Source organism: Vespula pensylvanica, chromosome 14, assembly GCF_014466175.1.
Source record: "Vespula pensylvanica isolate Volc-1 chromosome 14, ASM1446617v1, whole genome shotgun sequence".
NCBI lineage: Eukaryota > Metazoa > Arthropoda > Insecta > Hymenoptera > Vespidae > Vespula > Vespula pensylvanica.
The window spans coordinates 3616920-3642540 of record NC_057698.1 but is presented as its reverse complement, the minus strand read 5'-3'; the positions used below and the strand labels follow the sequence as shown (position 1 = coordinate 3642540).

General features: G+C 29.6%; 7 protein-coding genes across 10 annotated transcripts; 4 read left to right on the top strand and 3 right to left on the bottom strand.

The window, feature by feature from the left end:
• Positions 1-6116: 6116 nt before the first annotated feature.
• LOC122634313 (BTB/POZ domain-containing protein KCTD12) lies at positions 6117-8107 on the bottom strand. Its single transcript, XM_043823128.1, has one exon. It carries the CDS (start codon positions 7551-7553, stop codon positions 6816-6818), a length of 738 nt encoding a protein of 245 aa, XP_043679063.1. The 5' UTR covers positions 7554-8107; the 3' UTR covers positions 6117-6815.
• Positions 8108-9085: 978 nt separating this feature from the next.
• Positions 9086-14349, top strand: LOC122634308 (mucolipin-3-like). 3 transcript variants are annotated; one of them, XM_043823119.1, is made up of 4 exons: positions 9086-9396; positions 9473-9648; positions 11632-11917; positions 12231-14349. In XM_043823119.1, exons 2-4 carry the CDS (start codon positions 9500-9502, stop codon positions 13692-13694), a joined length of 1899 nt encoding a protein of 632 aa, XP_043679054.1. In that variant the 5' UTR covers positions 9086-9396; positions 9473-9499; the 3' UTR covers positions 13695-14349. The 3 variants fall into 3 exon arrangements, with proteins under 3 accessions (XP_043679054.1, XP_043679053.1, XP_043679055.1); XM_043823118.1 differs by having other exon boundaries at positions 9086-9648; XM_043823120.1 differs by lacking the exons at positions 9086-9396; positions 9473-9648 and adding an exon at positions 9767-10222.
• A 1755-nt stretch (positions 14350-16104) lies between these two features.
• LOC122634309 (kelch-like protein 5) lies at positions 16105-20257 on the top strand. 2 transcript variants are annotated; one of them, XM_043823121.1, is made up of 11 exons: positions 16105-16269; positions 16358-16589; positions 16661-16822; positions 16897-17210; positions 17271-17366; positions 17442-17631; positions 17696-17923; positions 18018-18180; positions 18259-18471; positions 18543-18714; positions 18788-20257. In XM_043823121.1, exons 2-11 carry the CDS (start codon positions 16391-16393, stop codon positions 18854-18856), a joined length of 1806 nt encoding a protein of 601 aa, XP_043679056.1. In that variant the 5' UTR covers positions 16105-16269; positions 16358-16390; the 3' UTR covers positions 18857-20257. The 2 variants fall into 2 exon arrangements, with proteins under 2 accessions (XP_043679056.1, XP_043679057.1); XM_043823122.1 differs by having other exon boundaries at positions 16105-16301.
• On the bottom strand, positions 18722-21443 carry LOC122634310 (protein phosphatase methylesterase 1). The gene is made up of 8 exons (XM_043823123.1): positions 21233-21443; positions 20963-21155; positions 20793-20902; positions 20470-20703; positions 20263-20328; positions 19834-20156; positions 19627-19759; positions 18722-19554 (listed from the first exon to the last, which is right to left on the bottom strand). Exons 1-8 carry the CDS (start codon positions 21304-21306, stop codon positions 19536-19538), a joined length of 1152 nt encoding a protein of 383 aa, XP_043679058.1. The 5' UTR covers positions 21307-21443; the 3' UTR covers positions 18722-19535.
• A 376-nt stretch (positions 21444-21819) lies between these two features.
• On the top strand, positions 21820-22832 carry LOC122634315 (adenylate kinase isoenzyme 6). Its single transcript, XM_043823130.1, has 3 exons — positions 21820-21980; positions 22140-22291; positions 22389-22832. Exons 1-3 carry the CDS (start codon positions 21938-21940, stop codon positions 22728-22730), a joined length of 537 nt encoding a protein of 178 aa, XP_043679065.1. The 5' UTR covers positions 21820-21937; the 3' UTR covers positions 22731-22832.
• Positions 22833-23005: 173 nt separating this feature from the next.
• On the bottom strand, positions 23006-24300 carry LOC122634312 (iron-sulfur cluster co-chaperone protein HscB). The gene is made up of 3 exons (XM_043823127.1): positions 23623-24300; positions 23226-23482; positions 23006-23145 (listed from the first exon to the last, which is right to left on the bottom strand). The coding sequence occupies exons 1-3, from the start codon at positions 23980-23982 to the stop codon at positions 23016-23018; spliced, it is 747 nt and encodes a 248-aa protein (XP_043679062.1). The 5' UTR covers positions 23983-24300; the 3' UTR covers positions 23006-23015.
• A 150-nt stretch (positions 24301-24450) lies between these two features.
• LOC122634316 (probable 28S ribosomal protein S6, mitochondrial) lies at positions 24451-25512 on the top strand. The gene is made up of 4 exons (XM_043823131.1): positions 24451-24587; positions 24777-24916; positions 25007-25168; positions 25257-25512. Exons 1-4 carry the CDS (start codon positions 24543-24545, stop codon positions 25363-25365), a joined length of 456 nt encoding a protein of 151 aa, XP_043679066.1. The 5' UTR covers positions 24451-24542; the 3' UTR covers positions 25366-25512.
• The last annotated feature ends 109 nt before the right edge of the window (positions 25513-25621 follow it).

Below are 25621 nucleotides of genomic sequence, written 5' to 3'. Positions count from 1 at the left end.
AAATTTTCATAGAATATATTCCCCTGTTACAATTAATTATATTTTAATATCACACACGCGATAGCACGATCTCATTCAAGGCCGTTTCAATCTAAACTCGCCTGTTCTTTCACGCTGTCTTGTTTTGTCTCCAAGTTATAATTATAATATTCTTAGTTTTATTTATTCGTATCACATAAACGTGACTATAATACGACGTGCGATCCCGTCGATTTTTAAGGAGAAAATTATTAGGGAAATTTGAAGGATCGATTAATACGACGAAAAGTGACGGGCGCAATACTTTTTTTTTCTCTGTTTTTCTTTTCTTTTCTTTTCTTTTTTTTTTTTTTCTTTTTACTTCTTTATTTTTCATCATCAAGACTCGATGTTTCTCCTTCTTTCTTTTTTTATTTTCATTTATTTATTTTTTTCTATTTCTTTTTTTGGTGTTTCTTTTTTTCTTTCTTTTTTTTTTTTTTTTGTGCGAAGACGAGATCTTAACACCTTCTACGAGATCAATTTTACTAATTACAAATTAAAACGATATTTGTAACGTTCTATTCTTCTGTATTAAAAAAAAAAAATACACACACACATACACACACGCACGCACAAAAGAACAGAGAAGAAAGAAATAAATCAATTAACCAATAAATAAATGAACTCACTTATCATTCACGATAATCGTACGCAGAAATAATAATATATAAACTTTTCTTTACAAATATATCTTTGTATATATTTAAAGAAACAATATGAGACCATGGAAAAATAGAATAAACAGTTTCGTAATAAAGCAGTTTTCCTAATAAATCATCGTCATCCCTTAATACCTTGATGTGATGCGCCATGAAAATTATACGACATTAACATAATATTATACCCGAGATCTTTATTTCCATTGTTTTCTTTATGGATTCATGTACTCGAAACGCTCTTCGAAAACTCAAGCTTTCTATATTTATAAGGTATAACTCGGTGGTAAGACCGGGTGGTATAATTTTCCAATTGTCTACGCAGAAGACCGAGAGGATAGAGAGAAGTTTGATGAAGGAGGGTGAAGAGTAAATATCGTTCACGACGATATTCACACGAGTTGCATGTTAATGTATGGTAATAGAAGATATAACGCGTGTTAGAACATGCGTAGACTCTAAATCATTCAGCTTCAATGAGCTTTGTTCACGAAACGTGTCGTGTAAGGTCGTTCACGAAACGCTTTGTACGTGTAAACAGATGTTTACCAAAATGATATTATTCAGAAAACAAACATGTTTACATTCGAATGATACTTGAAATAACTAACGTTTAGATTAGAAAAAAAAGTCGAGGATCGAGGAATCTTGTTAAATATAATTAATGATCGAATTGTATTTATAATAATCGTTATACGTGATATTAGAACGAGCGTAGATTAAAGTAAAAGAAAAAAGAGAGAGAAAGAGTGAATCAATGAATCTCGTTAAATAGAAAGGAATAATAAAAAATAAATTTATGTGTAAAGATCAAAATTAAAAATGGAATTATATTGAAAGTAATCGTTGATCGTTTATTTTGCTCTGACATTTACAAATTCTTTTAGGATAGACAAATAGGAAGGAACTATTGGATAACGGATAACGAAGCATTGAATCGAGGAACGACATAGAAACGCACGCGTTTATTATAAAGTACGTATTGGAAATAAAACATCGATTTAAGCCTGCCCGAGTTGACGAGCGAGTATTAAAATGGATCTTTTTCAAAGAGATCACTCTCTCTCTCTCTCTCTTTCTCTCTCTCTCTCTTATCTTTTCACTTGAAGCTTATATAATATTTTCTCACTTTCAACAGATCGAGTGGATTCTTATCGAGAAAATCTAAAATGCGAGTCCATAAAAGAAGATCATACTGAGTGTTATGTTACAGATGGGAGGTGTTCGATTAAACTCTACTGCTTCGTCCTCGTGAAACGACACGTTTGGGAAAAGAGACGATACAGAAAGAGAAAAAAAAGCGATAAAGAGAAAGAAAGAAAGAAAGAAAGAAAGAAAGAAAGAAAGGAAAGAAAAGAAAAGAAAGAGAGTAGAAGATCGTGTAGTTCGATATATGCTCGATGTAACGACACTTTGTTCACTGCTTTACAAATGAAACGCATCCCCCGAGGACGAACGAACAAACACGCGTTTCTTCCTTTTTCAAAAAGAAAATCCTCCGGTAGATAGATAATATTATATCGTTTAACATAGCTGCTTTGTCCACTAAAAGCACGGAGCATATCGTTCGATTGTTCCTCTCAAAGTCTCGGTAAAGCGTGAAATCATTGACATACAAAAGCACGAATTCCGTCTTGTCAAAATTTCCAACCGATCGACTCTCTATTACTTGCACAGTTCGTGCAAATGTCCATTAATAATCTCTTCGTACTAGTTTAGATATATATATATATATATATATATATATATATATCTTCTTTTTTCAAAAAGTACTTTCGTTATTTTCGATAGAAAAAAAAAAGAAAAAAAAAGAGAAAGAAATGTATCTTATTATTGATATATATATAATGAAACGAAAATAATATTGATATCAGTTTAACATATAACAATAGATAAAATTTGATAAATAAAAAAACGATTGATAATAATCTTTTAAAAATGTTCTATATTCTATATAATTACGAAATCCTTAAGCCTGTTGATCTTACGTGATCGATTTAGTTACTCTACGTTCATGAATAGAAATTGTTCCTTGACCCAGCATCCTTCGGTATATCAACCAACGTACGTCTAATTTTACGTTCTGCGACGGAAGAACGTAATAAACAATTTCATCGATATTAACCGATGACTACATAACTCGAATGAACACGAACTCGTTAACAAAGCTTTCCGAAGGATCCTTTTATGTGTGTGGGAGTCAATCTGTGTATTTATTTGCCGTGTTCTATAAATCATGTATTATTACGGATGATTTATCATCCTGTTTGCTATTACCCACGAGATATATATTTATAACATCAATTTTAAAACAGATCTTTAAATATAACATACTCAATCATATTTTATTCATACGTGTATTTGTATGTATGTGTGTGTTGGGTGTATGTATGTAGATATATGTTTATATAAATATCACTGTTTTTTTATTTTTAACAAATTCTTTAAAACATTCATACCCAGACCGTCAGATATCAAATATCGAATCAATTCTCGATTGATGCGTCTCATTTTAAAAGGTAACACAGAAAACCGATATGCACTTCTATATCTGTCCTATTTCACACGCGTGTCAATGTGTATCGATGAGAAAAGAATGAAAGATATCAATTTCAAATGAATGTAGGGGAGAATCAAATTTGTAACTTCTAAATTCTTTTATTATTTTCTTTTCTTTTTTGGCACGGGATTTTTTGAAACGCCTTTATTGCATGAAAAAAGAAATAAAATAGAAATAAAAATGAAAAAGAAATTAAAAAAAAATAAATAAAAATGAAAGAAAGAAAGAATATAATCCACGTTTCAAACGAAATTCATTTTACGAAACAGAAGCTAAAAACTTGACTGAAATATTCTAATAACGTTTATACACGTTACATATTGTTATAATGTTTATTATTAAATATATCATAAAAGAGTCGAGAAAAGGAGTATGTTTGTCATTAACAAACGAAAATTTTGTTATATGTGAAATAGTTATAGTCTTCGTTTTTGTTATTTTCTTTCTCTCTTTTTTTCCTTTTTTGTTTTTCAATCTCTTTTCTTCTTCTATATTTTTCTTTCTTTCTTTTTTTTTTTTTTTTGTTTTTTGAAAATCTTGTTTCACAATGATGACAAACACAACCCAACCTTTTACATTATCTACCAAGTTTACTTCGAAGAAGAAAAAAGAGTAAGAAAAGCATTTTTTTAAGCATTCAGAAAGCGAATGATATATATATATATATATATATATATATATATATATTATATACTATATAAAAGAAATGTTACTTGTGTTATCGAGGAATATTCATTATTAAAATCGTAGATGTTAAGAAACGGAGAAACTGTCCTGAGAATCAACGTATTCAAATAAATTGAACGAACGTCGCAATTATGTCGATAGTAATAATAATAATAATAATTATTATTATTGTTGTTAATATTATTATTATCTTTCTTTTTTTGTTTTTATTAGAAACAAAAAAATATACAGATGAAATTTTATGAAACTTAAAAGTGTTTCTAATCAATTTAGCCGCAAATATTACGATCAGAAATAACATTCTCGTCGAATTGGATAATAACGATAAAACATTGGACATTTTTAAGAGTTTTATTTCTATTCAAGGATATAAATGGAGGAGGAAGTCTATTTGAAATAGGACACGTACTCGTATTATTTATACGTACATACATATGTATGTATTATGTATAATAAAAAGAAATAATTAGAAAGTATTATTTCGAAGTACCGCAATCGATACAATAATAATTTTATACGTAAAGATGTGGATATCGGTTTAATAAATCCTCGAGTAAACTAGAAATCTCGGTTTTTGCGTGAGCGTGTCTGTGTGTGTGTGTGTCTGTGTTGGCCCCTTTTTTATATACATATATACATATATATACATATACATATATATATATATATATATATATATATATATTTCGAATAATCTGAAAGTTTATAAGGTGTATAATGTGAAGGGGAAAAAAAGAAGAAATCGATGCACGAATTTGATAGAACTTTATAAATATTTTTTCATCGAGTCTACGACAGGGATATTATAAGTTGTACGATATGTTTATTATCCATATCTATAACGTATATATATCTATGTGTATATTGATATAAGAACAATTTGCAACTTGATATATGTATGTATGTGAAATTTCTATAATCGCTCAGAGAAGGATTTACAGGTAGTAGCGAGATCGCCCAACTTAGTTTCGTTGTATCAATTTCGCCTACTTCGAGGAACAAAGTTCGAGTCTTTTATTTTCTCCAGATTTTTGGTTATTTTTTTCCCATTTTTTCTTTTTTTTTTCTTGCTCTCTTTTTCTTTTTCTTTTCTTTTTTTTTTTTTTTTTTTTTTTAATATCGAATATGTATATCATATAACGAATATATAAATTAATATGTAATCGTAGTACGATCTCTCTAAAAGCGATAATTATTTCTTTGTCTTTTTTTCTTATAGTTAATTTTAAGAGTCTCATCTACGTGCTGTTCATTACTTTTTCTTTTTTTTTTGTATTTTTGCTTTTTTTTATTTCTTTTTTTTTTTTTTTCTTTTTATTTCTCTTTTTTTTTCACTTATCCATCTAATCATTTAATTTTCGATCTTCTACTACACGAAAACTACGTTACAAGCAGATCAAGAAAAGGAAAAATAAAGGAAACGAAATATGTAGACCTATTTATAAACGTTTAATACGTTTCTTTTTTCATTTCCTTTTTTTATCATCTCTCGTCGGAAGAAATTTAAGAACCGATAGAGGAATGCTTTGGATTCTCTTCACGATATTCACTTTAGTTCGATTGAAAAATGATTCTATTAAATTTTTGCATCTACTTTCTCGGCTATTAATCTTTTTCACTCTTCGTTAAAAATAAAAATAATAGACTCTAAAAGTAAAGCCTTCCCGTTCCACGTTTACACCCGACGCAAAATGGTATCCCCTTTATTTTATTCTCCTTCCATTTTCCTTCTTTCTATAAATCTGACGATAAAATTATCTTTGTTCCGAAGTAAATGACGAAGCAACAAAGTGAACGAACGAACTAGTCTCTCCTTTCGTCGGTCTAGGACAGTTTCTCATCGTTATCAAATCCATTGCACGATCAGTGCCACGTAAGTCCCTTTAGACTGTATCGACATTGTATCTCGTAGAATCGGGATAAAGATTCGTGTGCAACAATGGTAAATACGTTGCCGATAAAATCGATATAGAAATTCACCGCTTTACGAATTGATAGAATTTATTTTGATTTGCACCAAAAGAAGAACATTAATACGTGTGTATGTGTGAGTGTATATGTATGTATTCATGTATATATGTATGTATATATTTATGTGTGTGTGTGTGCGTGTGTATGTATTTATATATGCATCTACATGTATGTATATAAGTACCTGTATATTTTAAATGCATTTTCTTCTTTCATTTTACTTTTTTATTTATTTCTTTATTTATTTATCTTTTTTTTTTTTTGAAAGATTCAGGAAAAGAGTAAGCAACGAAGATCGATAAGAAGTGATATCGTTGATACTCTCTCTCCATCGTCAAGCTTTGATCGTATTAGTATTATTATTTATATCTATGCATTCTTTTTTGTTTTTATATTTGTTTCTTTTTCTTTCTTTCTTTCTTTCTCATTTTTTCTTTCTTTCTTTTTTTTTTGTGGTTTAGTTCTTTACTTTTTTATTATTATTTAATCTTGTACTCTCTTGTAATTACTGTGTGATTAGGACAAAATAATCTCTACCGGTAACTGCGTACGATCTTCTTGGCAAGAAAATCCATCCATCTTCGAGTTCATCGATCAGTATAACCAGCCATACCAGTGTGTGCATACTTCCTATTCTCTGTGCAGCCTCGAAAGTTCTTCTCTTCAACTAACGTCGATGATGAAGTTTATGAAGGAAGAAGTCTTCGCAAAAAACGAAGAAGAATAATCGATATTATCACGTCGTACGATCGAGGTTGAACGTCCCGGAGTTTGGCTGACACGATATCACCATTCCTTTGGAAGGTAACATCAGCTATCCTCTTTCCTTCCTTCCTTCCTTCCTTTCTTCATTCTTTGTCGAATGAAGTTCAAGTCGATCGCGTATAATCGAACGCGAAAGGAGAGCCAAAGTTGCGCGTTTATTCGCGTACAAAGACGAATTCGTTGTAATGATTCCAACGAGTTTCTTCGGAATCGACGCCAGGTTTGAGTAATTCGAAATTACCGCCAGCTGTACCGGAACCACAGCTACCGGCTAACTTAAACCCTTGTTCTTGAAGCATGTCGAAAGCTTGTTCAATAAAATTATGTTTCAGGAAGAATCTCGAAGTATAGCGATCTGACATACCGTGATTAGGATCACGACTTTCGTTCAAGGTCTCCCCGAAGACATCTCTGCAAAGAGCCACGCGACCGCACACGAGGATCCTTGAGATTTTACGAAACTTAACATCGGTTAAACCTTCTCGGCCAAAAGCAAAACTTCCTCGATAACCAATGGTTATATATCCAGGTGCTCGTTTCCTCCAGGTCGATGATCCTGCACCCTCTTCGCTCTTCTCATCAATGGCTCGTTCCAAATTAGGTAAACCGTAATAATTCGCTTCTTGTTTAAGTCTCTCTCGTTCTTTTAATCCCTCAGGTAATACGACACGCTGATCACGAAGATAATCAAGGATATAACGAAATAGAGTACCGTCACGATCAAGAAAATATTTGCCAGTAGAATCCTTTTGAACTAGAAAGTGTCCGTCGGTGAAGAGTACACCCAAATGAGAATTACTTTCTTTTGTTAAAGTTTCCAGGGTGGTCGTATAAGATACACCACCCACATTAAGATCCACTATTTTTGATGTCTCCTCCTGTTGATCCACCATGCTCCACGTTAAATTCTCCTCAGAACTGTAACACGCGCTTTGACTGCACTCGTCGTGGTTAGACAAGACAGGAGAAAAGTATTTAAGGATCTCCTCACTGATGATTAGAAGGAACACATGTGAAAAGATTGATTAGATTGACGAATTTTCGAATTTTAAAATATGTCTCTATTTTTCTAATCTCTCTTCTTTTTTCTCGCTCTATTTCTCTTTCTCTCTCTCTCTCTCTCTCTCTCTCTCTCTCTCTCTCTCTCTCTCTCTTTCTCTCTCTTTCTCTCTCTCTCTCTCTCTCTCTGTCTCTCTATCTCTATCTCTCTCTCTCCTTCTAACTCTCTCTTTCGAAATGATGAGACAAATTATAAATGGTCGATTTCAGGAGCTTATAATTTTGTAGAAGCTGACTCGTGGAAAGAGAAAAAACGACTGCTCTTACAATCGTCGAAGGAAGCTCGAGTTACCTCGCACGGACACTTCGCGCGCGCGACAGGACTCGCAAAACAGCACGTATGTACCTTGTGCACGATATCCGACGACGAATGGACGACGACGCTGGCGCGGAGAGCATTTTGCCGAGGGCGCAGACACCAAAGACGAAGAGGTGGTGGAACGCGCGCACACGCTGAGTCCTCGTTATTCGATCATCTCCATGTGTTATACTTTCTCGTGCAAAAAGAATAAAAAAAAATTTTAATAAAAAAGATTTTAAAAAAAAATAAATAAAAAATAACAAAAAAAATAGGAAAGGGAAGTCGTCAAGTTTCGTGATATATTTCTAAGGAAATAAAAATAAAAAAATGAAAGATAACACGGTCGTTTATTTTTACTTAGAAAAAAAAAAGAAGCGAGATTATGTTCTTATAAAATCGAAAGTAATTTCGAAAAAGATATCTTAATAAGAGATCCAATTTACGATTTATAATTAAACTCGATAATTAAATCAGCGGATATAGAAACCTTTTCGTAGACTCACGTAATATCTCGTTAATAATTTCGCAAGAGTGTTCGTTATACTAGTGAAAGTGTAATATCAGTTGAACTTTATATACCATCTCGTTATGCTCGGTCTATCGTTAACTTATCGTACATTCGCGTAATTACCTACTCGTGTTCTTAATCGTAAATAAAAATCAGGCAACTTTTCTAATTTATAATACATATATAATATAATATAATATATATAATAATATATAATATATATATATATATATATATATATATATTCTTAATAAAGCAAAAAGAAAAGCACAATAATAATTTCTTTCTAATCAACAAACGTAAAATAAACTTTTATCCTTTATTATTCGATTGATATCTGATATGTAGCACCGGATTTACATATTAAAAAGGCTAATACATTCGAAGCGGATCGTTAAAACGTAATCTCGCTATAAAATGATTTCGAATAAAGCGCGCTAATGAGTAAGAGACGCCATGTTACCGAGCTCGATCGATGATACACGAAGATCGCCGAGGACAAACGCGAGAGCGTGTCACGTGACTCTGGTGTATCTACCATAGCGGTCGTAGGGTAGCGCAGCAGTCAGTCGAGTTTGGAGCGTCCATCTGGATAGTTTTTAATATTTACATCATGACGCGTATCGTTGTAGAAGGAACCGTCATTAACCTATTAAACATATATCATAGTCTTCTTTGAACAAGCACAACGAAGGATTTATTTCCAATTAACAGTGATTAAAAAACGTGAATGAAGATACTATTAGTAGAACATTAACCAATGATTATGTACCGCATTATTACGCAGAACTACGCATGCGAGCTGCTTATCCTTTCATCGTTCATCGATGAGTTGGACGCTAACTCAGTTGATTGAAATAACGTCATAGTGCGCATATTTATAGCTCTAAATATTATTACGTATTACTAAATATTATTTCAATTATTTTCTCTTCTATCAAAAGTGACGATTTTTTCGTGGGAAAAGAAATATGACGGAGGCACGTAAAAGGATACAACACGAAGACTCCTCTAACGTTACTGGTAATAGCATTTTAAGAAATCATTCTTGGAGTCAAGCATTTGATAGCGAGGAAGGAGATGATGGAAATGAGAATGGACTTCTTCACACCGACTCAAGGTCAGTATTTATAACATTAAGAGAAATATTTCGTTTGAATGATTACATATTGCTTTTGTTTTTGTTTTCATTTTCGTTTTCGTTTTCGTTTTCATTTTCGTTTTCGTTATCTCTCTTTATATATCTCTTTCTCTCTTTCCTATTATTACATAGATATGTATATCTATTCTTTTTTTGTATCATCACTGTCATCGTCCATTGTTCTTGTTTAAGCAAGATACGCCGACCTTTCGATTTCAATCCTTTGTCGGAAATAAACATATAAAGCAGCGCACTCTTGTTTGGAATATCGCGGGAGTTCTAAGAACGAGTCGATAAATCGTTCGTCGATCAGTTCACTTAGAAACATTGCTCGAGCATTGAGATATGTATCTCTGTTTCTACTACAATCGTGCTTTTTTTTTCTCTTCTTTCTTAATGCATTTCGATTTTAAAACAGTTTCACCCGCTTCCTCGAGTAGTCTTGTAAAAAGTAGGTTAAACGTCGACGAGTAAATTTCTCTTGATACAAGTGTTTCAAATGTAGACATTTTATGTTTATGCTTTATGTTTAAATTATGAAGGTGTGTTGTTAGTAAGTACTTTTTTTCTTTTTCTTTTTTTTCTTTTTTTTTTTTTCTTTTTCCTTTTTACTTTTCAATCATCTTTCGATAATTCTTTTGTTTGAACTTGATTTTTTCTATTATTCGTAAAATATATATTACTTATCATTTACGTCACATGATAAGAGGTGCGCAATAAACGTTTCTTCTCTCCTCTCCTCTTACTAACAATCGATCTTTATAAAGATTGTTATTACCTACAATTACGTGATAAAAATTTAACAATGTATATTCGTGAGATACGATTTTCTTTTTAAACTGATAATCAACAAATAGAAAATAATATAACATTGTGAAATAATCGATATTATTTTTTTACTTCTTGATTATTTCCTTTATGTTATTTATTTATTATACTTATTTTTTATTTCTTTATTATTATCTCGCATGTAATATTTTCGTTTCGATAGAAAATTTGTAGATTTAGATCTAAGTGATCTAAAAAGAGGAGAATCGAGAAAGCGTGAGAAAAATGAGAAATATTTGAAATATATCTATAAATGAGAGAATTTACTATAGGAGAAAAATTATTATCGGAAGAAAGGAAATCGTCGATTAGATCGATTTATTATGTATATCATCTTATGAAATGTTTCATAGAATTTTGTGTTCTCTATACATGTATATATACTTATATATATATACATATATGTATGTATGTATGTATGTATGTATGTATGTATGTATGTATGTATGTATGTATGTATGTATGTATGTATGTATGCGTACGGGGTTGTATCAATTATAATTTGAAATTAACATCAAATGTAAATGTTCATTAATATTAACGAATTCACGTATAATCGCGTGTCTACATTTTTGTTACAAATGATTTACATATTGTATATTCAAATTAAATAATAATAATTATAATAATAATAATAATAATAATTATAATAATGTCAAAGATCAATCCATCACTAGGAAACGAAGGAGAGAAAAAAAAAGGAAGAAAATATTTTCTTTTTGTAATTTTATAACTTTTTAATAGACACACAAGTAGCACAAATATATAATAGATATCGTATCGCTAAAAATATAGCATTTTCGTGATTTAGATTGCGTTCAGCGTTCAGTAACGTGCTAAAGATAAGATTGTTCTGTTAGGTCCAATTATACGTTTGAAAGTAAATAAAACTCTGTATAAGTGCATGAGAGAGAAAGAGAGAGAGAGAGAGAGAGAGAGAGAGATAGTTTCGTTTCAACGAGAACGACCAAACGTATTACTGATAAGAAATTATCTTCTCAAATATTTCAAGTGTGAAGGGTAATAGTGAATTGTATAAACGATGATTTGTTAAGAATTATTATATTTTAAAAGATTAAGAAAGAACAAAAGATCTGATTTGACTTTAACTCTATCAAAATTATATTTGTGAAGCTGCAATCGACCAATCGCAGAAAGACGTGATAATTGCGCCATGACGACCTTCGCTGAAGACAAAATGAGGAGGAAGCTTAGATTCTTTTTCATGAATCCCATCGAGAAATGGCAAGCCAAACGAAGATTCCCGTATAAGTTCGTCGTGCAAGTCATCAAAATAGTTTTGGTCACCGTACAACTTTGCCTGTTTGCTCATAACAATTATATACACGTCAATTACACGTGGGACAACCGTATTACATTTTCACATCTCTTTCTACGTGGATGGGACACCACGCAAGAGGTAAAAATGAATATAAATGTTTGAGAATGATATAACGTCGATAGAAAATTGCTGACGAATAATTTTCTGTGATAATTTGCGCTTTCATTCAATTTAAAAAAAAAAAAAAAAAAAAAAAGGAAAAAGATAAAATACCGAATATTAAATGAAGAAAAATTTAACTTAATATTTGAATTAGTCAAATAGACTGACTTTAAATTCGATTGTTAATGTTAAACAATTATTTCGAAGGGTACTAATCGTTTGTTTATCTCGATGAAATTTAATTCTCTTTCCTTTTTTTTAATTTTAATTATTTTATTAATATTAATAGGTACCTGCCTACCCTCCTGCGACCGGTCCATTAGCTCTCTACAAAAAGGATGAATTTTTCGACACCATCGATTATGCTTTAAATGGCTATTATAATCTTAATAATTCCATCGGTTCTTATTCTTACAACGCTGAAGATAATACCGCAGGATCTGTGGAATTATGTTTATACTCGTACAAAGAAAGCACCATATTCGGCTTCAACGAAAGTTATGTCTTCGATAAAGAGATTATAAAAACCTGCGTGAACATAACTAGGCAATATCATGACAATTTCAATAACTCGAGAAATCTATTGTCTATGCAAAATGTTATTGTAAATTTCTCTGCTTTGGTAAGAGCATATTTGAAGTTCGCCGTTAAAACTGTTAATCTAAGAGCTGCTGGCCCAATGACACCACCGGATTGTTATCAGTTCGATATTAAAATAATCTTTGATAATCGTGATCAAGACGGACAAATGTTATTATCATTGGATACTGAACCGCAAAGATTATATTGCAAGGGTGACACTCGATATATCATGGACAATCAAATCGAATCTGCTTTGAGAACATTATTAAATTTACTCGTCATATTTATCTGTACTATTTCCCTTGCATTATGCTCAAGGGCTATTTTCAGAGCACAATTACTCAAATCCGAGACGATAAATTTTTTCAAAAAGACATACGGAAAATCATTGAGTTTCGAAGGTAGATTGGAATTTTTGAACCTTTGGTACATAATGATAATAATAAACGATCTTTTAATCATCATCGGTTCTGCCGTGAAAGAGCAAATAGAGAGAAAATATTTTGGTAGCGATCATTGGAACGTATGTAGTATATTTCTAGGTACGGGAAATTTACTTGTATGGTTTGGCGTGTTACGATACCTTGGCTTTTTCAAAACTTACAACGTCGTCATTTTAACGTTAAAAAAGGCTGCACCTAAAGTAGCTAGGTTTCTTATATGCGCTATATTGATATATGCCGGGTTTACTTTCTGTGGCTGGTTAATTTTAGGCCCGTATCATATGAAATTTAGATCACTTGCTACGACTTCCGAATGTCTATTTGCTCTTATTAACGGTGATGATATGTTTGCCACCTTTTCAATAACGTCTTTCAAATCACCGATGCTTTGGTGGTACTCGAGGATTTATTTATATACGTTTATTTCTTTGTATATTTATGTCGTTTTAAGTTTATTTATTTCTGTGATAATGGACGCCTATGATACGATAAAGACCTATTATCGAGATGGCTTTCCAAAAAATGACCTGCAAACGTTCATATCCGCTTGCACGGATGATGCATCGAGCGGCCTGTTCAGAGATGAATGTGATAAAAATGATATTACAGAGCTTATAGATAGGTTTTGTTGTTGTCGAAAAAGATCCTCTTACGGATCTTTCTCTGGATCAACCACAGATACCTCTGCAAAAACCGAACAAGTATATGGAGCAGCCATCTGTATATAGTTTCTTAAGGGATCATTTTCCCCGCACAAATTATGGCTCCAATGCTACGTCATTATTGTAATGAATATTTAGAAAGAATTAGAGTTTCTTTTTAGAATAAAAGAAAAGGAAAGTGTGTAAATTCTTGTGCATTTATCGATGCTAGATGATTTATTCATAGGTGTATTCAATGGTGCTAGCATTATGTAAGATCTTTAATTACCACAACGGAATAGTAAAAAGAATTTGAACATTTTGTTTCTGATAAAATTATACTTTTCTCTTTTTTTTTTTTTTTTTTCTTGTTTTAATTATATCTTACATCATTTATTACAGTTTTTATTCAAGGAAGAATAGATAGAAGATCTTCTCTTGTATACGATATAGTTGTATTAGAAAGATTTATCTTTCTCAAAAAAAGCTATGCCATATTTTTATGATGATGTTTAATAGGAGAATTAACGTTTTCACGATAACGTATTGTATTTTTAACTGCTGTGACTAACTGCCACGATAATTTCCGATTCAAGCCGTTATTATAAGTTTTTTTAATAATAATGAAATTCTAAATTCAAGTAATTATTTACTTGAATTCATTTGCCATTACCTTCGATCAAGTACGATCATAAAAAATATTAAGATCAATAATTTCGAGAATGACAATAATATATGATTAGAAAAAAAAAAGAAAACTGTAATTTATAAGAAAATATTCGATCGATCTATTGAGACATGATGAATGTATAAAAAAAAAAAGTTTAGACTATATATATACAAAAAAAAAAAAACGAACAAAGAAAATGAAGCAGCTTTATTTTATATTCTATGTTGTGTTAAATAATATGTTAAAAGTGATATTGGCTTTCTTTACTTTCATATTGTGAATCTGTATACAATAGATATAATATAAGAGTTTGAAATAGAATTTATTGAATATAAATGTATTATAAACAAATGTACAATTTATTAGCATTTTAAATTGTTTTAAGATAAAGTCAATAATAACGAATAATACTGTTTAACGTCACATTAATCTAAAAAGAAAGAAAACAAAAACATTAGAATCAGATGTAAATAGATATAAACAAACAAAAAAATTAAGCGTGTAATTAATTAATTATCCGTATGTGAAAGTATTCAAGCTGTATACTTCATAAAGATATAGTAGCTATATGATTTATATGAAACTGTATATCACCATTCAAGCCGAAGTATAATAGTCCAAAGAAATATATTTATATATTTACATTAAAATAAAACGTATTAGATTTCTTTTTACGATTTATTTCAACTCGCCCGAATTATCTTTATATATAACATTAGTGTTATTATATCAGATTGTTTAATTATTTTTTTTGGAAATATAAAATTTTCTAAATGAATCGGAAAGATTAAAGGTATATTTGGAAACATTTAAAAGATTTAAAAGAAATTAAATTGGACAAATATATTATGAATTATTATATTTTCGTGCAGATATTTTTCTTTTTTTTTTTATTTTTTTTTTTCTTTTTTTTTTATATTTTCAAATTTGTACAAAATTAAAAAACAAATGATTTATATCATAAAATTTATAATATAATCCAGTTATCGCTTTAATTTATTTTATATGGTAAGAAATAAAATTAATTTTTTTTTTTTTTTTATATTTACAAACTTATCATAATATGATATCTACAAATTCGAAATTTAATTACGCACATCGTCGTAATGACGTCACTAATACGCAAAGTGTTAATAACTTATCGACTGTACTCTACGATCATCGACTATCAGTGTAATAATAATAGTAATAATATAAAGTATATCGTTCCTACAAGAGAAACAAGAAAAAATATCGCTGAGAATTCTATTTCAATCATTTAATTCACGGAAATAAAACGTACACCATTTCAAACGCATACTCCAATGCATTTGTATGAAAATTTGTAATGGAAGTACGAGCTTCTTTCTTTTGCCGCAAAGTTTCTGAGGCGCCACTGTAGAAAACATTACTTTATGAAAAATAATAAAAACAACGTTTATGCCAACGATGAGTACGGATCTAATTCCTAATCGATTTTGACGAAGAAGATCTCATTTTAAAGATAAAAGTTTAAACAAGGACATGGCTTTTTCGAAATGTATATAAAAATTTTATTTTTATATATAATCTATTCTCGAAGAAACATAATTTTTTCATAAGATTTTTTTTCATAGAAAATAAGACTTTTCCAAGAATTTGAAAAAGCCATGTCCTCGTTTATACCTTCATCTTCAAAATAAGATCTTGTTTATGAAAATCGATGAAGAATTACGCCAGTACTCATTGTTGACGTAAATCCATTATAATATTAGAACTGATAAACAGCCTCGAAAAATATATAGTACTGTCAGTTCTCACGCACGCATCAACGTAAAACGTAATGCGTAAGCCATAAGGAAATCCACTAATCAGAGTCGATTATTCCCCTCTATATTTGTCGAACACAAGCGTAAACCATAGCGGTGAAAAAATTCGTAAGAATGAAATTCTTACGGTTTACGTCTTACGTTTTACGTCAATGGGTGTATAAAAGCGTTTAGTTTCTATGAAACTCTTTCATTGAAAAATAAAGTTCGTATTTTATTAGGAACAAAATTATAATTGTAAGTACAAATTAACAAGTATTCGTTTATGTCATAAAGAAACATTATTTTATCAGGGAGAATAAACGAGGAATAGTTGGTTGAAAAAGATGTCAAAAATTTTTGCTGCAATGATGAATACGAGCGAAACAGAACCGGAATTTTCGTTTGTAGACAAAGAAGCTTCGGCGAGTGAACATAGTTTCTCGAGTATAGTTGGAATAGTACCAAAACACGCAGAATCTAGTCTGCGTATAATGGAGGAATACTTAGACAAACAACAATTAACAGATGTTGTATTAATTGCAGGTATTAATTTTTCTTTTGTTATATTGTTTAAGCGATCAAATGATCTATTTTCATTGAGTTTAATTGCACAGGCAATAAGCGTATTCCTGCACATCGTTTGGTACTTAGCGCTGGCTCTGAATATTTTGCTGCTATGTTCACTGGTTTTTTACGAGAATCTAAGGAAAATGAAATTGAATTAGTAGAAGTAGATGGAGATGCTTTATGCTCGTTAGTTCGTTATTGTTACACTGGTACGATATGTAATTTCATAAATTTTCGATAGATATTACCTTAATTCATTCAAATTTATTTTGTTCTATTTTAGGATGTATAGAACTTAAAGAGGATAGTGTACAAACTCTTTTAGCAACAGCACATTTATTGCAATTGCATCCAGTTGTTAAAGCATGTTGCAGATTTCTAAGAAAACAGCTTCATCCAAGTAATTGTTTAGGAATACGTATGTTTGCAGATATGCAAGGTTGCATAGGTTTATTGAAACAGGCACATGCTTATACAACGGAACATTTTATGGAAGTAATAAAAAATCAAGAATTTTTACTATGTTCTGCTGATCAAGTTGCAGAATTATTAGAGTCAAATGATCTCAATGTTCCTTCTGAAGATACTATTTTTCATGTAAGATAATAATAATATTATGTCTATTTCACTTTACGTTACATTTAATATTGTTTTTAGGCTCTTACAGCTTGGCTAAAATATGACCCAGCAAACAGAAAAAAAGATGCAAGTAGATTGTTGAGTTTAGTGAAATTGCCATTATTATCACCAGCAGTAAGTTAAATACTCACTGTTGCAAATATTAAATATTTTATAAATAAAAATTAATTTGAATTGATCAAAAAATAGTTTATAGCAGACCATATAGAAAGTAACGAAATGTTTAAAGATCAGAAAGCTGCGCAAGAACTTATAATAGAAGCCTTAAAGTATCATTTATTACCTGAACGTAGACCACTACTCCAATCTAATCGTACAAAACCTAGAAAAGCTACTGTTGGCGAATTGTTAGCAGTTGGAGGAATGGATGCTAATGAAGGTAATAATATAAAATCGCTGATAAATAATTATGAAAAAATTTGATAAATTGTTTTTTAATATAGGGCCTACATTGTCGATATACTCGTTTTCGTTACGTGAAAATTCTTGGAAGTCTGTAGCTACAATGTGGGGAAAACGTTTGCAATTTGGTGCTGCTGTTGTTGACAGGAAATTAATTATTGCCGGTGGTAGAGATGGTTTAAAAACTTTAAACACTGTCGAGTGTTTTGATTTTTCTACTCGCAATTGGAGTACTTTACCATCAATGATTGTTCATAGACATGGATTAGGTATCATAAACATATTGCTACAATATAGATATATAACAGTATATAGATATATAACTGATGAATTATTTTATATAATGGATATATTGTGATATAGGAGTTGCAGTCTTAGGTGGACCCTTGTATGCAGTTGGTGGTCATGACGGTTGGAGTTTTCTTGACACAGTTGAAAGATGGGATCCAGATACAAAACAATGGCGTTCTATATCGCCTATGTCTATACAACGTTCAACAGTCGGTGTTGCTGTATTAAATGACAAGTAGCTGAATCGATTTGTTCGTTACATAAGAAATATCTTGATGATAGATATATTCAATATAGTTTGTATGTTTTTTAGATTGTATGCTGTAGGTGGTAGGGATATTAGTTCCTGTTTAAATACAGTCGAATGTTATGATCCACATACAAACAAATGGACTGCTTGTGCTCCAATGTCAAAACAAAGAGGTGGTGTAGGAGTAGGAGTAGTGAATGGATGTCTTTATGCCCTTGGTGGTCATGAGGCACCAGCGAGTAATCCTAATGCTAGTAGATTTGATTGTGTAGAAAGGTAGCAAAATATATCTGGCTCATCTTTTATGATATATGCATGACCTTTTAGAAAAAAACATTGTTTTATAGATACGATCCTAAAACTGATACATGGACAATGGTAGCACCAATGAGTGTAGCAAGAGATGCAGTTGGTGTTTGTGTTCTTGGAGATAAACTTATGGCTGTAGGTGGATATGATGGTCAGCAATATTTAACACTTGTTGAAGCATATGATCCACATCTTAATAAATGGGAACCAGTAAGTGTACATTCAAAGAAATATTTTATTTGATAATATTGAATTGCTTGTTAATCTGATATTGTACTATAAGGTTACACCTTTGCTGACTGGACGTGGAGGTCCTTGCGTTGTCATCGAAAATTCCTTAAGAGATGTATAAGCGAGAACATATATTACTTGTCATAAGTACTCAACCGAAATCTCAATTACAATCAATACATTCCTATAATCATTCTAAAAATTCATATCATATGAGAAACTATTTTATCACTTATAAATCATTCGATATCACTTATTTAATACATTTTATAATATTTAAGAGGATAAGAAATATATTACATTGATCGATATACGTGATACATATTGTGATAAATTATTTTTATTTTTTTATTTTATTTTTTCTGTTTTACGATAACTTATAAATACTTTGATAAACTTTAAATCATAAGAAAGAAAACGTGTATTGTATTCGAATAAGAATTATATAATGATATATTTAAAATAATTTTCAATTATATTTTATATACAAGACGACTCGCACAATTAATTACAAATAATTAATCATAAATAACTCTGTTTAACAGAGTTAATGAATCAATCTCTATACATAAATATTTGTCAATAATATGAATGTACATAAAAATGAAGTAGGCTATATATAAGAACAAACTTATATTGCCGTCAATGGTGTAATACGTTTATTTACACGTTTTTCCCTTATTTTTATAGACATATTTTTTCGATAAATTATTAGCTGTTCCATCTATTTAGTTCAACATTTTCCAAATTATTGTTTCTTAATTTGTATCTAGTTTAATACTCATTCTTTATTAATAGATTTAGCAAGCAGGGAAGGTTCTGAAAATATAAATTAAGATTAACTAAAGAATTGTACAAATTTAACTTTTATGTTATATGAAAAACATTTACCGTGGAAAATCTGAAGCAGGTTCTGCAAATTTATGTCTAACCATAAATGTTGCAATAGCTTCTGCAACTTTATCTGGTACATCTTCATGAACAGCATGTCCGCATGCTGGTAAGATTTGCATTTGAAACTTTCCTAATTATTTAATACAAAAAAAAAAATTATATATCAAATAGAATATTTATGTAACTGTAATTTGACATTAATACCTTGCATTTGGCCCACTGTAAGTTCTCTATCAAGTCTATCTACCCCTGCTAATAATAACACTTTAGGGACTGGTACATTCAAAAATGATGCTGATAATCCCTTAAACCATCCAAACCAATGTTGCTCAGTTTTTGCTAAATCTATTCTCCAAACATACTTTCTATTAGTATGTAAAATAGAAGATGTAGGTGGAGGCATATTTACAGATTCTTCTTCTTCAATAATATCTTCACGTTGAATCGCTGGTTCAGGACTACAGTCACATGAAGATGTTTGTGAAAGAGAATCAATATCATGAGTTGCTAATTGATTGGTTTCGGTACTAAAAAAATAAATTAAGTAAATACATCATTCTGTTGAAGCTCGTAGTATAATTTTATAAAAATATGTTAATGTAAGTATATAAGAATATTTAGAAACTCACTAACTTCTTTATTTGCCCAGGTACTGAAACTTTAGCTGATTGTACATTTCGAATTTGACCACTTCGTACACTGAAAAATGAATATGCTTTAAGTAAAACTTTTATTTTATCATAAGAATATATATATATATATATATATATATATATATATATATATTTCACAGAAAGCAGATCTAATTTATTATAAAAGTAACAGAGCTTATATACATACCACCATTCAATAGCTTGAGAAATAGTACTAAAACTAGATGGTCGAGATCTTAAAAAACTCTGCATAGATGCCAAAGCATCCATTGCTGTCCCTTCGACAACATCTATGACACCCAAACCAGACAAATTTGCTATTAATGGTGCAGCTTTAACAGCTACTGCACCTCCCATACTATGACCGACCAAAATTACTGGTCCTTCCTCTATAGCTACTTCTATAACTGCTGCTATATCCCTAAATAAGATAAATTAATTATTATAATAATATTATTATATCTCTTAAGTTTTTATATATAAAAAATATATTTCAAATATTCAACATACAAAGCTAAAGTATCGGCGGACAAATCTTCTTCATTAGTTGTATGTGTATCTCCATGGCCTCTAAGATCAATCGCCATAACTTTACAGATTACCATCGTCATAATAGATTTCTAAAATATATAAAATAGCAAATTGTGCTACATTTCATAGATAGAATTATTAATACTTACTGTAAATTCAGCCCATGTTAAAGCACTATAACCTCCGCCATGTAATAAGACCAATGTTGGTCCTTCCATTCCTTTAGTATAAATATGAAAAGTATTTTCTCCTATTTTTATATCAGTGGAATGATCAAAGTATGGAATCCACTGTACGGGTTCATAGTCTCTTTTACGCTGAAAGCCTTTTGATTTATTTACCCTAGAATAGAAATGAAAGTTTTTAATTGATATTCTTAAGGTTGAGTATTAAACAATGAAATGTTTATGTTGATTAACCTAGATCCATGTCCAAAATTGACACCTGGTGGTGGCAGTTTAGATTTTAATACTGACTTTTGAAGGGAAGACATATTGTTAGCTTTAAACACGTGTGCTTTAAGCAGAAAATATTATTAACTGGCTTGCAGGTGAATACTTCAATTTGACAAGCAAATCAACAATTTGTTTTGATTTCAAAACCACATTTGTAAGATCACTTAGATCTGCATATCGACGACTAGTTACAAGTTCGTTACCGACATTGCTAACCAAACTAATCACGTAATTTTGTATCCGCCATTATACCCGCTAAAATTTAAATGTAGATATAAACTTGATCCTTCGTATTTATAATAATTTGTATATTGACAATAAAACTAATTCGTCTTTCTAATGCATATACATTAATCAATAATAATTAATTATTAAGATAAAAAAAAACATGGTAAAAAAAATCGTCATTTTTATCGTAGAATGTATGTAATTTATCGACCAGCATCGATATTGATTTTACACTATCGATAATTCAGTTTTGTATGCACGAAATATTCTATAAAGTTGTAGGTCTAGATGTAGATATACTATATTATCCACAGAGAATACTAAATGCTTTAGTCCTAAGCTTTGATATATGCCAAACAATTTTTTCGTTGATCGAAAGTACACGTGTTTCGAGTTTATTTTTATTATTAGCACAATCGTTTATATATAAATCTTCATAAAATGATTAAAACTAACAATAAAGAGCCAAACATTTTGGTGACAGGTAATTTTGATTAATTTATCATATATTTCTACAAATGTTTTATTCAATAATACAGATACGATATTTCTCATAAAATTCAATTCGGTGAGATTTGTATACATCTCTTTGTTTATTTAGTTATTATTAGAAACATTTGGTGATGTTGCAAGTCTTTTTTAGGTACACCAGGTGTTGGTAAAAGTTTAATGTGCCGTATGTTGTCAGAAAAGACAGGACTAGTTTGGTTAGATGTTAGCAAGTTAGCTATTGAACATGAATGCTTAGAAGAATATGATGAAGTATATCAATGTCCAATCTTGGATGAAGATAAGGTATTTTTTCATGATTTATTAAATCAATTTATATGCAATAAATAACTTTTATTGATAATATTATTATTATTATTATTATTATTTTTTTTTTTTATAGTTGCTTGATGTAATGGAAAACGTTATGAACGAAGGTGGAAAAATAGTGGATTATCATGGTGCAGATTTTTTTCCAGAAAGGTGGTTTGATATTGTTTTTGTCTTAAGAACTGATAATACAATTTTATATGATCGTTTAGTGGAACGAGGATATACAGGGAAAAAATTAGAGGACAACATTGATTGTGAAATATTTCAAACTATTTTAGAAGAAGCTAAAGCTTCATATAGAACAGAAATAGTTCATGAATTGACGAGTAATACTATGGATCATGTTGTAGATAATGTAAATAGAATATGTCAGTGGATTGAGCAGTGGAAGATAGATAATCAAGAATCATAAAATAAGATTTACATACAATATTATTTTATAATGTAACACAATTCCTATTTTTTCTTTAACACTGTATATATTATGTAAATAAGACAACAAGTAATCACAGAACATTTAACAAAATAGATTTTACATCTATATCGTATATAAATTTTGCTATTTATACATCGGAGTTCATATACATATATATATATATATAAATGTATATATGATGTGTATATATGTATATATACAAACATATACACACACATATATTTCATAAATTATACATTTGTCATGTAAATTTAAGTAAATTTAATCTACAATACCTAAATCTTGTTTTAGTGCTTTTAATCTACTTTCAATACTGCTATAATATTTCATTTTCATGAGAACTTCTTTCGCTTGTTCCGTGTCATTATTAGAAAAAGCATCTGCTACTTTCCTAGAGAAACAGATATCTCAATAATTTTAAATAAAGTATAGTTATAATTATTTATAAGATCAAAAAGAAACAATTATTACTTGGAAAGTTTATGTAGTATCATTTTGTTTTCTTGCATTAATCGAATTACTTCTTCCTTATCATTCGAAGCTGATTCTATTTCCTCATTTCTTTCCATAATTTCCATTAAAAATTCAGGATTTACACTTGTGGTTCCTTCAGGAATTGATATACCTTTTAGTTGAAGCATGTATAATCCTCTTTTCAATGGATGCGTTAGTGTACTATAGGCTTTATTTAATAAAGAGGATAATGATTCTGAAATTTGCTTTTCTTTCTAACAGTATATAAAACAAACGATAAATTAGTTTAGTTATATAATATTATCATTGTCTAAACTAGATTTATGTTATATATTTTTAATGATACATATTTTTAAGACGACATAAAATTTCTTATAACAATTAAAACACTTACCTCCTTTCTATTACCAAATTTATCAGGATGCAACATACTTTGCAACTGTCTATATTTTTCATGAAGTTCTTGATTATTAACATTATAATTGAGTTTGATACCAAGAATATCAAAGTAATTCAAATTCTCTGGCATTTCTTGGAGAGTCTTACATTGCGAACAAAATAATTCTGATTTGTATGCAAAATTACAATTCCAACACTTGGAAGGACTGTCGCTAGAATATTGCAAAATATTCGATGAAATTGCAGAATTAACTTTGTCCGTAGAACAAGAATATAATTTTCGTCTTTCTTTCAAAAAACGAGAAAAGATAATATTTTTATTGACGGTATTACGCATAACTTTTGACACAAACATTCTAATACTGTAAATGTATAACCTAAATGTGTCCGTAAGTGATCGAATACGAACTATGAATGATCAATGAAACGTAATACGAACGGAAGATTGCACGAAACATGAGTATAGTACATGATTGTTATTTTTCTAAAACTTTATTACATTCTAAAAGTTTCGTCGATTAGATTTTTATAAATTAAAATTCTTTCGTTTCGGTAAATGTGAAATATTAACATGACACAATCAAATAAATATATAATGTCAAATATAACTAATTAATTTTTTTATTAATCTATTTAATTTGACATAAATAATATTAGTTATGTCGGATATAATTTTATCTACTTTGCAATCGATGCATAAAACAATCACGTACTATAAATGCAAAAAGTAAGTAAAATATATGTGTCGAGAAAGAAGGTCTCTTCTTATATCATAAATCTAACTTACCTACCGATACTGATAATGTTAACTTTCATTTATTTTTTATAGTTCATGGTGTTATAGTTAAACTAACGTTATTACAGTGGCATGATTTTCTAAATAAATCTCAATATTTAAATAAATAATTTTTAAATATGCCGACATACGAAATGCCTTTACTTCTTCGTGTGATGGATAAGGTAACACATTGCAGTTTATCTTATATTTACTTTTATGTAAGATGTAAGTAGAAAGATAGGTTAAAATGTTCTTTCGTAATCTTGAAAGATTTCTATACTAGTATTATGTTTATTTAATAATAGATTAAACTTTATTTAAAATTAACTTTTTAATAAATATTTTTGTTAATAAACTTAAATGAATTGTAGCCAGAAACCTTTAACGTTTTAAAAAGAGCAGCAACTGCAATTTTTGATAATGGTGGGATTATTAGAAAAATAGAAAATTTAGGTATAAAACAACTTCCATGCAAACTCAGCTTTAGAGGAAAAACTTATTGGCAAGCAAAGTAAATCTTATAAAATATAAAAATATATTCTAGCTTTATCGCTTTCCTCAAGGATCTTATAAATAATTATATATACCAATTCCATTTTAGTCATTTTTTATACCGTTTTGATGTACCTCCATCAAGAGTAATGGATCTTATCGATGAATATAATCGAGATGTCGATATCCTTAGAAATAGAATATATAAAGAAGAAAACATTCAGCCCATTGAATGTACATTACATGAGGAATTATTACCTCCTATATATAGGTAAATACTTCATAATTTTTTTGAAATAAAATACGTACTATCTGTGTTTATATTATTTCATACTGCAAATACTATTTTGATATTTTAGGAAAGATGTTATAAAATTAATGGAGATTGCAGAAAAACAGAGAAAAAAACATCAGAAATTACAATTTAGCCGCGAAATGGTATACTATCCTTCTTCACAATCTGATTAGGTTTTATAATCTTATTATCTTATGTACATAGCTTTATAATAAAGTAAACGACTCTATAAAAATTAAACCATTTTAATTAGTTAGATATAGCAAGGTATCTATAAACTTTATACTGAAATAAAAATTTATTTACTGATTTATCATTTATTTGCTGATATTTTAGTTACATCATGAAAAATTTTTTCTTATAACCATCAAAAATATTTGTACAAAATACTTAATATAATTATATATCGTATATTATTATATATAATGA